The 17,199-nt window shown below is 39.8% G+C and overlaps 1 protein-coding gene across 6 annotated transcripts in view; it reads left to right on the top strand.

Annotated features, from left to right (window-relative positions):
* RUNX1T1 (RUNX1 partner transcriptional co-repressor 1) overlaps window positions 1-17,199 on the top strand; it is a 115,421-nt gene that overhangs the window by 51,589 nt on the left and 46,633 nt on the right. For all 6 annotated transcript variants that reach the window (XM_064706520.1, XM_064706521.1, XM_064706524.1 and 3 more), the window contains 2 exons: window positions 12,042-12,179; window positions 15,879-16,120. In XM_064706520.1, the coding sequence (XP_064562590.1) occupies window positions 12,042-12,179; window positions 15,879-16,120 (380 nt within the window). The remainder of the gene's footprint in view (window positions 1-12,041; window positions 12,180-15,878; window positions 16,121-17,199) is intronic.

The following is a 17,199-nucleotide window of genomic DNA, read 5'->3' on the forward strand; positions in this document are numbered from 1 at the left end:
AGACCTCACCAGAAAAGTACTGATGTGCTTTACACCTTATATTCCAAGAATAAAGAAATATGTTTTCACAGGAGATGCCAGTGCAGTTCCTATCTCTCTTGTACTTTTGAATTGTATCTGCCCTTGGGATTTAGCTTTCTTAGCACATATGTGGTGCAAAAAGGATGTTTATAAAGAACCATGAGAGCATTTACTTCTTCCCTGCTTGCCTTTTGGTCTCTCTGACTGATTATAAGTGTGAGGGAAATACCAAGTTTTGTTTGGTTCTCTGTGTTTTGGTGCAAAAAGAGGAGTGATGTTAAATTTTGTTGGGGTATGTTCAAGTTTATGCCATCGTCACGTGGCTGTAGTTGTGTGTGCACAATCCAGGTTTTATCACTGGATATAGTGTGAGTTGTAGGCATGACACTGCCTATTGTCTTGTTCCTGCAATTCCACTTTTGCAATGTCTCATAGAGAAAGCTATCAGCCAAGCCGGGGAAGGTGGGGGCAGGGGAGGTGTAGCTGGGGGAAGGGGGAACAACAGGAGACACTGAAAAAGGTGTTGTTGCAGCCAGGGCTGTCTAGTTGCTCTTTTGAGAATGAAATTAATATGCCTGAATTTTAAGGACAATTACTTAATATTCTGTTGGTTCTTTGGGCACAGAATAACACATACTCCTTTACATCACGTGGCTGAAGATACTGGGAAGAACTGTTCTTGAAGCACGTCCCTTTGGCTTTCTGAGCAGCTCGCCATTGATGTGAGCGCTGGGTGCGGGCGGGGCCTTTCCCATGGCGCGGCACGATGCCGGCTCCCTCTAGTGGTCGCACTGGCCCGTGCCCGCTCCCGGCCGCGCCCGGGCTCTTGCCGGTGCTCCCGCCGCTCCGCTCTGCCCCGCCGCCGGGTGTCCGTCCTGCTGGGGAACAGTCTGCTTCTTCTCACAGCAATGGCCTCCCTTCTGGTTAGCCCACCTCTCAGGAACACAAAATGGATATGCACAAGTAGCACCAAGGCCAAATGTAGGGTGTTTCCATAGCACAGAGAGAGTTAAAGCTACATTTCATAAGACTTTTTTTTATATACAAGAGAACGTAACCTTATCAGAAAGGGTTAAGCCTATCCACATTGAACATTCAGAGTTCAAATGCATCAGACTTCCTTACTTTGTCAATATTTCGCCTGCATTCGTATCATTGAGTGGCTTCTCCTTCGTGTCTGACTTCTCACCCTGAAGTTTCCCCTCCATTTAACACTCCCTTCAGTGCAATTGAAGGCTCTTTCCCTCTTACAGTTTTCTAAATTTGAATGTTAAAGAAATGAAATAAAGAAAGACAAATAATCACAGTAAGTATTTTTATACACAAAACCAAAAAAATTTGGTCCCACACACAAGTGTGTGTGCACATGCACGCATGGGCATGCACATATCTACACGTACAGAAAAAAGCCATAGAAGCAGCACTGATAGACACAGATCAATATTGCCGTGTTAGAGTAATAGGTTTATGTGGCGTGATGAAAATGTTGTTCTATAAATATAAAACCCTTTTTAATGTATTTGTTGAGGGAAAAAATAAAAACAAAAACCAAACTCTAAACATTTAATTTGAATCTGCTGGGCTTGAAATGAAGTATGTATTGTACAACCGTCATCAATCATGGCAATGCTATGATACCTAAAATAGTTTTAAAAATTTGTGTATATTTTCTGTGGATTCTGTAATAATTGCTGATTTTTCTTTCAATTCAGGCTTCAGCTGGGGTCTGCTATTTAAAATTCAAAACATAGGGAAGACGCTTCAAAAGAAGGAAGTTTTAAGCTTTATTGTGCAAGACTAAGACTACTGTGATGCTTTAAGGTCTAGAAACGTTGCGTGTAATTGCATACCCTGTGAGTGGTCTCATTAGTTTACCTACAGCTGTTTTCAGTGTCTATGGTTAAACACGTATTCCTGAGTGTTTCTGGAGCTGGAGTCTGCCTGGAAGGCTAACCCAGCATCTCTCTTTCTGGGTGAGGTCACTAGAGATTTCTGTGCCAATATGATTTTGTGTGAATTTGCTGGCTTCAGAAAGAGGTTTTGTTAGTCTTAAATGACATACACAAATTCCTTCCTTTCCTTCTTCCTTTATATGCTTATGCTATTTCTCATTCACTTTTGAGAGTACATGTGAGGTGTTAGGCCAGATGATTTCAAAACACAGTTTTGGAATTGCTAATGGTAGTATTTGCTTTGGAGCTTATTCATCAATAAGCAGTATTGTCTCATCTAAGAAGATATTTGAGTCTTCATTTCTTGTGAAGTTTTTGAGGCTCTCTTTCCCCCTTCTCACCTCTCCACTGCTTTATTAAGGTGTAATCCAGTGCCCAAATAAAAGACATTTGGTGTGACATGCAGCACTGAGGAGGAGCTGACTTGTAACTAATAGTGGGTATTTTCTCACACTCTCTCTAGACAGTGAGTCATGTAAATAAAGGATATCTTTAATGGCATGATCTGATGATATGAAATGATAGTCTTCCAAAGTGTGTATTTCTACAATAGCTGAAGTGCTGATGAGTATAATAAATTGCACTACTGAAGATTGTCAGTGTATAATACCGAGATGGGGAAAGCCTATAGTTCCACTTCTGTCTTGCTGGTAGTGGCAGTAAGTAACTTACAGTGCCAGCACCTGAGCAAGGGTTTCTGGGGGAAATATGCTTCATTATCTAATTTCATTGGTGGATTAATACCCGTTTTGAGTGGCTGAATAGAAGCCAAGGAGTTATTATGTCTGCTCACTGAGGACCACCAATTGCTGTGTACAGCAGCCACACTGTGAGAGCAGTCTGAATGCTTCTGGTTTCTCAGGAGGGAAAGAACCTAGATCTATACGGGAATGTTTATGCCCGATTTAGCAGCCACAGAAATTAAAAAATTAGAGACTCTAACTCTTTAGTGATTATATGGGACATTTAGTCTGCTAATTTAGCTGTCTGTGTTAGATGGCAGGAATAAGAAGACTTCCTCAGACTGTTCTGATACTTGGTAGAGAGAGAGCTTGGCTGCCTCTGCTTTCAGTACCATGGGTGTGTTCTTGCTCCCCAGACCTATGCTTCTGGTCTAATGGAACAGACTTTTCACTGTTTGAAATATCACTTGGAGGAACTGGGTTTTTGGGTGAATAAAATACTGCAGTCTGGTAGGGCAGGGATTTGGGACCTTGATCCACAAGGTGGGGAGTAGCCTGTCCCAGGCTGGCCACCACCATCTACACATTACAGGATCTTGACTTGCCCATGACAAATTCCACATTTTAAAATCAAACAAAGCCAAAAGTATATCCATTCACCTTCTTGGTAGTCCCTGTATCATCTTTTCAGATGTATAACCATGGAAAATATCACCTCCTACACACATATTTGATTCTTTTTGAGCCTAAAGGACTTCTGGCATGTTATACAAATATAAGCAAGTTACAAATACAGCTGTAGTAACTTCTTTTGCTTTTTGACAGAGGAGTTTATTGCCTATACTTTCCTGAATTTAAATAAGTTGCTTTAGATTACTTTGTGTAGTCTATATTGGAGACTTCAGTTCCAGCTAAATCTAATGAAATACGGTATCAGTATTCTCTTAGGAGTTTTCTAAAATGAGTACAGCTATTGTTTACACTATGTATAAGTGCATAAAAAATAAAGAAGTTTATAATTATTTTGATTCAGACTTCTAGCATTGTATAACAAACTGTGGTTTCAAACTGAGAGTATGTTTAGACTGGTTGTTAGGGAAAAGTTCTTTACAGTGAGGACTTTACTATGGTTCTTTACTATAAGGCACTGGAACAGGTTGCCCAGAGAATCTGTGGGTGCCTTTTCCCTGGAAGTGTTCAAGGCCAGGTTGGATGAGACTCTGAGTAATCTGGTTTAGTGAAAGGTGTCCCTATTGATGGAAGGGGGGCTGGAAGGGGACGATCTTGAAGGTCCCTTTCCAACCCAAGTCTTCCCATGATTCTGTTATTTACTGTTAATTTGGGACTGGACAAACTTTGGATTAAAAACATAAATATGCTTCTGGAGACCAAGTTATGAAATTTCAGTTAATGTTGTGAGAGAAAAATCTTCTTACTTCTGGTGGGAAGGATCTGTGCTGTGTGTGGTTGAGTATATAAGAGCATGCAAACAATACCAATTAGATTCTGACGGCATTTGTATTTCTTAGATATCATTCTGCCTTCATCTATAGTTTGTCAAATAGTGTGTAATCCTGACAAGGGTAGGCCTTCCAGAAATGATGATGCAGAGAGGAAATGAGTTAGTGGTCAGGAAGCCTTTGGGAAAGTACTCCTGAAAATACTTTCAGTACTGAGAGTACTGAAAGCGTGCTGAAGATTTCCTCTATACAAATAAAGGGATTGGTTGCTAATGTAGAGGTGGTCACATATGTAGTTTGTCAGGGAGGCTGGGGCGTGAGTTTGGCCGGTGCTTGCTCTGCTGTTCTTCAGTTCTTCATGCCAGAGGCAGAGAGTGCCACTTTGTCACTTCACTTGAGCCTCAGTGTTCAGTGAGCTGGGTTTGGAATAGCAGTAATACTTCCCATGATGTGAAACACAAGAGAACCACCCAAACACACAGTTCTTAGTTGGATAGCTTGTCAACAAAAAGAAAAGATCTACAAAACAATGTAAATGGGAAAATAGTATTTCAATACTGATTATGGGACTGTTGCTTATTAACTGCATTAGTTCATATATAGAGAAATTTTCATGATATTTGGTGGAATATTTAGAAGAAATCCACATTGTCTTCAGCTTCATTATAGGCCAAGTGTTGTGTATTCATCCATGAAAAGGAACTTGTAGACTTTGTTTTCCAGGGGCTTATGGAAACTCAGGGCAGCTGCCACAGTTGGGCCCTTATTTTGCTTGTCTGTTCTGGCTGAGTAAACCATAAACCATAAATTGTGGTGGTAGCAGATCTAGATTTAGAATGTATTCTTCTTCCCTGCATTCCTGCATCTGAGCAATTATGCATGGTAAAATTTGCAAAGCCAGAAAGGGTGAAGGAGAAAAGAGGCATTTAAAAAAAACGTGCAATTCTGATATGAGCCAGTTTTTATTAAATAACTAAAAGTGAATTTATGATACTTTTGAAACTGTCAAAACATGTCAGATTGTTAAGTGAGAGGGAAAAGTTTATTTTATTTTTCTATTTTACCCCTTCTTTAGGAATTATATGGTAAGGCAAGTTTATTTCTTTCAGGAAAAAATAATATGTCCAAGCAAAGCAAGCTGTGACATTTTTGTCTTAATTCTGAGATTGAACTCATGCATTACTTATTTTATAATATGTGTAATTATCTGGCCTTCAGCTGCTAAGCCATGAGTGTGGGACCAAGTTTTTTTGCCAGTCGGAACCTCTCACCGTAGAGAACTGAAATCAAAGAGAATGATTTTGCATTTGTACCTCATTCTTAGGACCAGTCAAGGTAACATTGTGGACAAAGAACATGACATAAGGCATTTTCGCTATTTACCTGCTTTATGTAATCCACAAGCTCTACCAAAAGTGGGAGACAGTAGCACAAAAATCCCTTTCAGCTTTTGGGAGACAGAGGAGATTGTATTATGCTCAAGGCTTATTTTAGCACAGCTGAAGAAAACTCTTATAACTTGGCCTCAGATAACTTCAGTGAACTCCCAGGATACAGAATTTCTTCTAGCTATTGCATATTAAATGAGCATAAATGGGTAAATTGAATGTGCTTTCATTTATTCTGAAGAATAGCTGGTGATATGAATTGTTCAACTATCTGAGCAGAGAAGAATGAAGATAAGACTGCAGCAAAATTGTGATATTGCTCTTGCAAAAGGGTCATCTTCAATATGTGAGCTTCATACCCAGCATGCTAAAGAAGCATTGAAATGTTATGTCATCTGAAAACTTTGCTGTTCATATCCATCCGTAACTTCACATAGATTCTGATTCCTGGTGGATAAATCTTGCAGAGGTAATGTTCTGGGACAAAAGACAGAGTCTGAGCTGATCTCTGCTACTGCATTCCTGCAAATCACCTGGAAGTAAAAGTCCTCTACTGGGGAACTGGAAACCCAGTGATGTTTCCTTTCTAGGACAATAACATGACTGCATCTGGTGCTGAGAGAAAGTTATGGTTGTATTATGCCTGTTTGAGGTCATTGTGTAGCACAAAAACATCCATTGTGTTTAGGTCCTTATTTATTTATCAAGAAGAAGTCAAAAGGGCCAAGAGGTGAATGGAATGAAGACTGTACCCGTCTCAAACAAATCCCAGGCATGCTTGGCAGGGAGAGGTTCTGCAGCACTGTTGTCCCCATGTCATGTTTTATGGCTGCATTGTATGACTTGCAGGCTTCCCCAGGGGCTCAGTGTATGCAGTAAGTAGGATTTACCAGATATGTCAGGCTTTTACCATGCATTCTCAAATGAGTTCTTTTCAACCAAGGCAACCTTGTAATATTGTCCTGCTCAGTGTAACAGCAGGTTTGAGGCTCAGGAGTTGTGGGATTCCACAAACACTGCCTATTTCTAATGGTGCTGTGTGGCTTGGCCACATCTGAAGGAGAAGTTCTTACTGGCTGCAACATGATAGCACTATGGATGGAAGAACTATGGAATTTGTCCTCCTAGGTTGGACTTGCGGTTGTCTGACTTCAAGTTCATCACCACTGTGACTCACAGTCTGTGGTTACCTGCTTGCAAATTCCCTGCCACCCCTCTCAAAATAATGAATATTAGTCCAACGTGTCTAAGAAACCATCAGAATTAAACCTTTCAGATTTAGGTCCTGATTCCTGTAACTTGGGTGGTGGAGGCAGGTTCCAATCCTTTGTATCACATGTGGGGCTTGCTCTTTTTGTGAGTTTGAAGGGAACAAGACAATGGACTCTTTTAATTTAGCAAGTTTTATTTTTATTTTTTAAATGTTGGCACCAAAGTAGAAAGTACTGTACAATCAATATAAAGCATCTTTAAGAATCTTTCATGCCTGAGTGTACATCTGGAACTGTTTGCACTAACTAAAAGTAAAATAAATGCCACAGCATATTATACCACAATTTTTTTTCATTTAAAAAAGGAAATTGAAAACACACCACTCCTAGAAATGCTTGACATTGAATTGGCTATTGAAATGGTATCAGTAAAGTATTTATATATTCCATATTTTGTTCCATACATCAGCTTTCCTTGATGCGTTAGACTTGGAGGTGTGCCATGTGAGCTGAAATGTTGCCATTTATGAAAGACCGCCTTGTTTTAAAAATGGACTAAATCTTGTAGGGTACAGGAAGTAAAGTAAATCAGTTTGAATGCAGGCACATCTCTCTTTGCTCCAGCTCCTGCATGCTTTGTCTCTTCCTTGTTTGGTTGAGAAGCTGACTGTGCTTACAGTAAATATCAGTGTTCACCTAACACTAAATATAGTGATAAAAAAATCCTCTACCATAAAAACTGAATGAACAGCAAGAACAGTATAGTTCAGAATCCACAGAAGAAATATCATAATTTAAAGTTGGTTTTACAACATTCTTTAATTTTAAATGAAGCAAAATACTTCTGTGGTTAAATCACAGTTCTTCACTCTGTGCTGTAAAGGAGATTCAAGAATGTGTATTTCAAAATGTTTTGCTTGGGTTTGTTTTTAAATAAAAATATAATCCAAAGCAAATGCAATAGATCTCTGCATACTTGAAACATGTTTTCTGAATTTATTCTAAGTCTCTTGCTGCTCCAGAGGGTTGTGTGTATGGATTAGGACTAGACCATTATTTCACCATCTTTCTCCATCCTGAACTGATTGCAGTGAACACTACAGAATGAGTTGCAGATGTCTCCTTTTCCTTCCAGTTTGGAGGACTTCTGGTTTCAGTTCCATTTGATCTGAACTGGGCTAAGGAGCACAGGTCTGTCATTGTTTAAAGGGATTCAGTGGAAGAAATTGTTGCACCTGAAAGAATTTACTCCCTCTGTATATACAGGCTATGCTTTTAAATGGGATGATGTGGGATGCTGCCTGTATGAAACTTTCTGGTGTGTCCTTCCTAATTCAGGATTATTGTTTGAAATGTCAAGGTCCATCTGAAGAAAAAGATAGCCAAAACTAGCTTTGCAAGTGAGGAGTCTGGTTTGACTCAAGAACATAGACATGTTTTTGAATTCAAGAAATTGAGCTATTTTAAGACATATTGAAAGTTCTTCTGAATTTCAGACAAAATTCAATGTATGTGCCTCTGTATTTTAGAACTGGAGTACGTGGACATGAAATCTTACCCAGGCAGGTTTTGATATGTTAAAATTAGAGTTTCTCCTCTTGAGAGATTCTTTCTTCCCCTACCAAATCCTCATTACCTCTGAATGTATGAATAGCAGAATGTCCACTGAGAGTTTGTATGAAGAATGTCCATACATTAAAAGCCTCATGAAATATCATGTCTTGAAGGAAATTGGCTTGTGAATATGCCTTAAATAACATTATGCCTTCAGCTTTCATATCATCAGGCTATTTGTCAACCATTACAGTAAAAAGTGTTGGTTGTTAGGCTTATTGTTTTTATTAATTAAAAAATTAATAAGTATTTGTAGAAGCTGGAGTTACAGGCTGAGTGTCAGACACCAGAAAGCTTTAGGAAGATCAGATCACGAGAACTGTTAACGCTTTTGTCAGCGGTGGCTGTGATTTGTGGTTCTCCATCACCACTTCATGCCCTGAGTGATCTGTCTTAGAGCTGCTGAGGTTCTCTGGTGCTGTGGGTGCTGTATTCAGGTGCTCCCAGTCCCATCAGTCCCTCAGAATTCAGGGAGCTCTGTGAACAGGTAAAACAGTAGCAGCAAGAGCAGAATGGCTCCCACAGGGGCTTTGTTATTAGAGAGGGTGGAACAGAGAGTTGTAAAGGCTGTTCTCCTGGGTGGTGTGATGTGATGGTGTCTTCCAAGCATGTGGAAATGCTTTGTATTTTGCATTGTACTTCTTCAAAAGCCCTTTTTCCCTGCCCCCATGGACAATCTCTGTTCTGACAAAATAATCTTGTACTCTGGCAAGAGATGTTTTGGGATGTGCTTGGAAAGAGCCTTAATATCTCCTTAAAGAAGTCAGGGCTAGGGAATGTACAGTCAGAGGGAAATCTGCCTGCTGTGAACATACAGTAGGAGAGGAGGGTTTAGGGCTTTGCAAGGGAGAGAGAGAGGTAACGAAAAGGTGAGAGGTATGTAAAGCATGTTTGTGTTTATGTCTGAGAGGTCCAAAGAAAGGTAATTGGGAAAATCAAACCTAATGTTATTAGATTTAGATGAGAAGTACAGGGGTCTGTGGATAAGTTCAGCAGTCTGTAGACTGGGTGGCAAACTGTTGGAGGTAGTAAAAACCATTTGGATCATGATAGAGTGGCAACCTGAAATTCAAGGGCAAAACCAACACACTATTTCCCACTACCATGTTCAATTTAAGTAGCAAAACATTGCCAGCTTTGTAGGAAAGTCTCCCGCCTCTAATCTGAGTGCGTCTCTGATCAAACCTGAACTTTGAAATGCAGAGAAGGGAAGGGAGGGAGCAGGAGCCGTGCGGTTGGTTACAGCTCAGGATCGCTTCAGTTATCACCAGCTGAATGGGAGGATACAGGCTGTGCCTGCTTGCAGCGAGCAGCAGTCTGTTAGAGCAGCTCGATTTCTCTCACTCCTTCTTCCACCCACCTCCATCTCCTCTGTGCCTGTGTCTGCGCTCCCACATGCTTCAAATCTGTGTACCTGGACTGCCTTCCTTAACAGTTCAATGTGAGTGTTAGCAGAATGAAAACCAGATGGACCAGCAGTTCCCACTGTTATCTCCCCACCAGCTCTGGCAAGCCTCCCTTTCTCTCTCCTTTCTTGGCATGGGAGAAATATTTGCCTTTATTTAGGAGGGCTTGGGCTCACTGCTGTGCCTCTTTCCCTCTGTTGCAACATGAGCTGAAAGCTATTTATTCCCTTGTTGCTGAGGTTGGTTGAGGTGAGTGCAAGATGAATTCGGTTATTAAGGAAGCAATTAACATTTCAAGATGAGTTTTCATAGTTCTTTATAATAAATTAATGGCTTATTGAAGATAGAGATTTAACTGTTTTAGTATACTGATATGAAAAGGAAATACTTACAGAATTTGTTTAGAAACCTGTTTTTGTTTTCCAGCATGTAATAATTTACTGTTGCTTGATTTGCAAATCATACCTCACTTACCTGTGTAACAATCTTAATATTTAAGGTAATCATTGTCGTTACTCTTCCCTCCACAGCTGAGGTTTACTAACCTTAGATCAACGCTACAGATCCTATAAAATTGTATCTCTGTTCCCCTCATCTTATTTTGGGGGTATTTCGCTGCTCATCTTCCCCAACCTTGTCTCTAAATTCTACATGAAATTACTCCCTTTCCCTGAGAGCTGAAACATTGCCTGTAGGCATTTCAACAAAGCTTGAAGATGGCTTTTATAATTACACTACCTGACATGCTGCACCTCTGGGACTTACTACTTACTTCCTCAGACAGAGAAAGATTGGTATCTGTTATGTGTTGTTAATTTTTTGGGGAGTATGGGGGCTGATTTCATTTTTTCCCTTTCTCTCCCCCTTCCTTTTAAAAAAAACCCCAACTTTCTCGTATTTAAATTTTCTGATAATTAAGTGTTTTGAGGCTCTTTTAAACATACCTGTTCCTTGTTAAATGTGTGCATTATATTGAATTTCTGTTATTGTCTCTCAGAGCAAATTTCAGATATTATTATTTCATTGAAGTTTGTATGTTGTTAGTAAGAACAAGGAATTGTGTCACAAAGTGAAGTGACAGAATTTATAGAATGTGACATGCTTTGAATTAAAACCACAGACTTACATGCTTGTCCATTAGCAGCAACACCTACTTGCTTTACAGAATAGTTTTGTGGAGCTCAGGAAGACTTTTCTTGGGCTGTGTATAAGTAAATAGCCCCAACTCCCCAAAGAAAGGACTGAAGAATTTTACTTATTCCCATTAGAAGCTAAGCATCATTGTACTCATCTTTTTTCAAGATGGTTTGCTAAACTCCTCGCAGGAGTGAGAAAACCTTAATTTTGCCTTCAGCTGGTAAATTTTGCTGTGTTTTGCCCATTCTTAATAAATGAAACATATGGGCTTGGATGGTTTAAAAAACAACTTAAGGTAGTGTCATTCAAAAAGATGTTGGGAAAAAGTGCACTTCTGTAGCTTTTACATCATGTGTGTTGTATATTTAGATCTTCAGTTGCAAGAGAAGTGTTAAGTTTTTTCCTAGTTTTGCCTTATGTTTGTTTTGTTTTCTTGGGGAGGTATGTTCCTGCTTATCTTGCAGGTTTTGAGCATTGCAAGTTGTTCTTAATATGTGATGGTGCAAACTTCCATGCTTATTTGAAAATAATTGTATGTATATGAGATGATTGACATACCATTTTGGCATGTTGTGTTTATTTTTTTGGTGAATATAAGAATAGCCAGGGGCACTGTGGTAAGGTGATCCAGGGGGTGTGTGTATTTAGCATAAGTTTAACATAGGATTACAAGGAGAAGCAATGGAGAGGGCAGCAGGTGATACATAGAAGAGACATGAAGAGACCTTGTTTCAGGCAATATTCCACACAATATCTCACCTGTATTAAAGAGCTTCAGGTTTTAGTTCTGGAAGAGATGTCATAGGGGGATTTATTATCTTCCTGCTCCTGCATCTGTTTTTTCCTCCTGGCTAGCATGTGAACCTTGAAGGGAGGTGGCGTTGTTGCAGCTCTAAGAGTGCTTGGGAGGTAGCATCTGCACATGCTAGAAATAAAAACAAAAGATAATGCAGCACTGCTACAAATGAGGTCTTACCATCTGTGTTGCACCTCCTTAAGTAAGGTTTAGATGATACAATTTGGGAAGAGCACACTGGAGTAGATAATCAGGTGTAATCTTTCACAGCAGATGCTGAAATGGCTCACTTCTTGCATTAGCTTTTAAGTTTTTGTCAGAGGGGGTGTGCTCGGGGAAATAAACCAGTGTGTTCCTGTGGTGTGTGTTGCAGATCGCACTGAGAAGCATTCCACAATGCCAGACTCACCTGTGGATGTGAAGACACAATCCAGGCTGACGCCTCCAACCATGCCACCTCCTCCCACTACCCAAGGAGCTCCAAGAACCAGTTCATTTACGCCCACAACGTGTAATTAGTCTTATTTTCTTACTTTTCTTCCATCTTATTTCTAATTCTGTATGTCAGAAACCAAAATAGGTGAAGGGAAATGTGCGTGAAGTGGCAGGAGCGACATTTGATTGTAGTGGTATAAAATAATTGTGCAAAACAAAGTTCACAACAGATTAATGCATCTTTAAGGTATTAAGACATTCAGCTCAGAGTTGTGTTATTATTTCATTGACCACTTGGTCACAGTGTCAAAGAACAGTGAGCACTGACTTCCCATGTACTTAATGGTCAGGTTAGCCCTCTTGTGAGAAGGACAGAAAATCTTCTTCTCTTACATGCCATTATGTTGTTTAAATGATCCCATTCCCTTTAGTATAGAAACTTCAGGGAGTTTGTTTGTTCTTTGTTTTTAAAGTGGAGATAATTCATAATGAAAAAATACTAATCTTCCTTCTGTTTATGTTTCAGTGAAGAATTCTGATTTCAGTGCTATATAATGTCTAGTTAATATTGATATAAAACCAAAATTAAAGTCCTCTCGTAATTTTTATCTAGAGGTTTCTAGTCTGTTACCACTTCCCTAAATCACTTAAGGCTGCATCTTTGTCTCAGCTTATTGATGTAAACATATAACAAACTCTACTAGTCTTGATGTATGCTGCATTCATATCAGTGTAACTGAGATTTGAATCTGGCACGTTGTCTGGACTATTCTTTTCACAGCCATGAAATGATCCACATTTCTCATAGTAAGATTTAGCTGCAAATTTTTGGGTCTCTTTTATGCTGCCTTGTAATAGTATAAACATGAGAATGTGTTTACATTTCACGTTTTAAATAAAACATCTTTAGAACAGTAGAATACATATGCCTAAACAGAATGAAGGCTGCATCTTCTATTTGTCTTGCCTAAGTCTGTTTTAGTCCCTTTCTCTCTGTTAAATGCCTTATTTAAAATTCACCTCTGTGCAGAAGGCCAGCTGGAGGCCTTTGTACTACTTATCCCAGGGAACCCTGTCCTGACAATTTATATTGAACTTAAACAGTGAGGAGGGTTTGTGCCAGCTATTCACATAAACTCACATTTAACCCAGTGACCCTGATCCTGCAAAAAATTTGTCTGTTTTGCTTAACTACAGCACCTGAATCATCCTGGATGGAGCTTCACACTGGAGCTGCTTCAGTCTGAAGTTAAATTGCTTCTAGGTTTTTGCAGGATCAGGTTCTTGCACCTTAAGCTTTCCAATGTGATGCCCTGCCAGCAGTTCAGGATGATCTTTGACAATCATAAAAGGAATATGACAATGTTCTTTAATCCTCACAAGGCTTCTGGATGTTTATTTGATTGAGTTCAGCACTTCAGAAGGTGTGTGAACCACGGCTTGATTTTGGGGCTCCTTATTTGAAGACTAAAAGTCTAAAAAACCCTGATTTTAATTGCTTTTCACCCTGTCAGATTTTGGAGGTTGGCCTTAGCTGTTCCAGCTTGTACAATACACAGACACTTTTATCAGAGTGTCTGTTGCATTTATTATTACTACAGTGGGAATGCCTGTAGGCCAGAAAGATCTGACTTGTTTTCTGGTCTAGAATATCTTTGTTTTCTTTGGTTTAGATGATTAAAAATTCTTGACGTGTTGTAGTTTGAAATTTTAAATGCTAAATTCTTTTGGCTTAGCAACATGGTTTTGTTTTAGAAATTATGCACAACTTTGCCAGTTGGCAAATTCAGATATTATAAGGAAAGCACTGAAATCACGGGGCTATTTAATTATTTCTTTTGTTGTGGGAGGAATCTTTATCAGCCTCTCTTCTCCCTGTATCTATCCTAGGTGATGAATTCCACACTTCTCTGCTTTCTTGATCATCCCCAGCACCCTCTGCCTAGAGCAGCTCTTTATGGGTGGTGGGTGGTGTCAGGGTAGATCAGCAGGACATGTTGCTATTCTTCCCAGTCCTCATTTTCTAAGTTTCTGGTAGGATGACTTCTGGCTATGTGAGTTCCTTGCAATCACAGCATATTTGTTTACTCAGATACCTCACCCCAGTGCAGCACTCAGTGTGGCCTGCAGCCTCACAGGGAGCTGAACTTGCTGAGGCCGGCTTCTTCCTATCTCTGCATTTACCAATCCTTGTTGTCACTAGCCCATGCAGCCAGAATAGGCAATCAAAAACTAGGAGAAAACACAAACAGAGGCTAGATAACAATTCACATAGCGTTTTCTGTAATTCCCCTGGAAAGCAGTGACTAGGGCAACAAAAATTCCTTCAAAGGTTTGTGGCAGTGATTTAAATATAGTAATAGGTAGGGATTTCTATCTAGTAGTATGTGTCCAACCTGAAAAAAGGACTTGCTGGCTAGAGATAAGGACAATCCATGAAGAAAATGAGATGAGAATGGGATGTTTAGCTTCAGAGAGGCTGATCATTGAGAAATATTGAAAGTATTTGAAGTTGCTAGCTTGCCCTGGTTGTGTTTTTAAATAGTAAACAAGTTAAACTGATACTCCTATGCATTGTTGATTGTAGACAAGCTCCTGATTTCGTGATTTTTTTGATTGGTTCTGAATGATTCAAAAAAAAAAAAACAAAAAACAAAAACAAAAAAAAACAACATAAAATTTCTCCAGTCGCATGCTGCATGCCCACACCTGCCAGTGCACTGGTACGCTTGTACTTCTAGGGGAGTCACCCTTTTTCTTGCTGTTTGCTGTCATTCTAGCAAATCAGACTCAGCCTCAATGGTGTGTGTTTTGAGTGTTGCTGTTCATGCTAACCTGAGTGGAAGAGGATGTCCTCAGTTTGATTCTCGGCTCTCTTCTAGAGAGTGGATAAGAATCAAACTGAAATCACTGCCAAAAACTCTCTGTTGTCTTGAGTTTACATGCATCTTATTGCCATAAATTTTGAATGCTTAGTACTTCAGTAATAAATAGTTATTTTCAAAGCAACCTTGCAACAGGAGGGAAATGCTTTCTTATCCTTTTCAGAGATAAGGTGCTGGCATGTGAAAGCAGAGAGATTTGCTCATGATCTCTGAGAAGTCTTCTGAAGTCTAGCTTGCTGCCCTTGCTGCAAGGCTTCATGATACAGAGCCTTGGCAGCATTTGTACCTGCACAGACAACTTTGTGTGCTCCATATGTTAGCAGCTAGGGAATCTGTATTGGAAAAAATAACCTTCTCATTGGGTGGTGTAAGGTTAAAACGTGAAAGTCCTGTTTTATAAACACAGCTGTCAGTTGTGTGTACAAAACACAAGTAAAAATATTCAGAGATAAACTGAGGCTTCATGAAATATGTCTGCATGTTTTTTTTTCTACCCCAAAGAGCAATTTTTTTTTTGGTCTTCAATCATACATGCACTATTGCTTTTTCTCTTTCCATTTCCCTCTTTCTCTTTTTAAAGTCCTCTGACAAAAGGTTGGTATTCAAATGGTGCTTTTCAGGTCCAGGAGCATTTTAAAGGGGCTGTGTGAGAGTCTGCTGCTGTTATTTCCAGTCCTTACAACATTCAGCACCAGCTACTGGGAAATAGATATAAACTGCAGACTGTCACTCTGTCTAAAGGCTAATTATCTTTGATTGTGCAACTTAATTAATTCTGAGGTCAAGTACAGAAAACATAAGCTGATGGATTTTCCCCTCTGTCTCCTTTTTCTTTCTGTCTCTTCCCCAACCCCAATCTTTATTTTATCCTCTGTCTCTTTTTCTTTCAGTAACCAATGGCACTAGCCATTCACCAACAGCGTTAAATGGAGCTCCATCTCCTCCTAATGGCTTTAGCAATGGGCCATCCTCTTCCTCTTCCTCTTCTCTGGCTAACCAGCAGTTACCGCCAGCTTGTGGAGCTAGGCAGCTCAGCAAACTGAAGAGATTTCTTACAACCTTACAGCAGTTTGGCAATGACATTTCACCAGAGATTGGGGAGAGAGTGCGTACCCTTGTGCTAGGACTTGTGGTAAGCAAGTATTTTTTCTGTTCTTTTCCCTCTTCCTTGCTTGATGTGTTTATTTCATAAATGAATGGGTCATAAGCACTGCATTCATTGTGCTTTAGGGATATCAACCATGCAAGAGTGAAGCTCCAGCTCTTGCTGACAGAGCTCACATGAGTAGCCTGACTAGCTTCCTACAAATGGCAGCTATTCCCTTCTAGGCATAGCCTTGACTATTTTTGCCAGTATATTGTTAGGGTGTAATGGTGTGAGAGGGTTTTCATTCTCTACTGGATCCTCTACCCCTAATGTAGTCATATCTTGAATCCTGTCATGTAGTAAAATATGGTTTGACTTGCCTAGTTTAGTTGGGTGGGGAAAGGAGAGAGGCCTGCTTATATGTCAATGGTTAAAAGGGTGAGCTGAGTGTGTTTGGACTGCAGTTATGCAGTGCAAAACCCTTTCTCAGTGTCATTGAACCAAACATTTATGAACCCAACAAGGCACTGCTGCTACTTAAGTTGCTTTATTGATAAGGTTATCTCTATTTGATGGCATGGCTTAATGAAAATTTCAGCTCTTTCTTACCTAGGTCTGTCAACTTGGGCTGCCCTTTTACATGCAAACTGAAATCTGACCCAGGGTTCTTTTTACTCCCAGTAAAGTCCTCTCTCTGCCAGACATTTGTTGTCTCCCATGTATTTCCTTCAGCAATAATTGGATGTACTGGGGAAGATGCTATTGTGGTGCTCTAATTTACATCTGTTCTGAGCAGCTGCAGTTGCCATTGATTTCATTTGGAGCAAAGACTGACAGCACTGTTTAGCACAAGAGGCTGAGGGGTGATTTCACAATCTGCTCGTATCTTCAAAAGCCTCTACCTGACAGCAGTTGATGCTCCTTCACTTGGGTCTGTGTCAAAGGGAAGTTTAATGTAGGCAGTGTAACATTAGTAACTCTTGCTCTCCATTTGTTTCCACATTCAAAGAAAATGTTTAATGGGGCTTTGCTTGTCACATGGTTCTCTTTGGAAGGGGGAACTAGTAAACAAGCCAAAGGTGGCTTTGGGAACATCCACATTCCACTGATTTTCAGATAAAAAC

Source organism: Zonotrichia leucophrys, chromosome 2 (assembly GCF_028769735.1).
Source record: "Zonotrichia leucophrys gambelii isolate GWCS_2022_RI chromosome 2, RI_Zleu_2.0, whole genome shotgun sequence".
NCBI lineage: Eukaryota > Metazoa > Chordata > Aves > Passeriformes > Passerellidae > Zonotrichia > Zonotrichia leucophrys.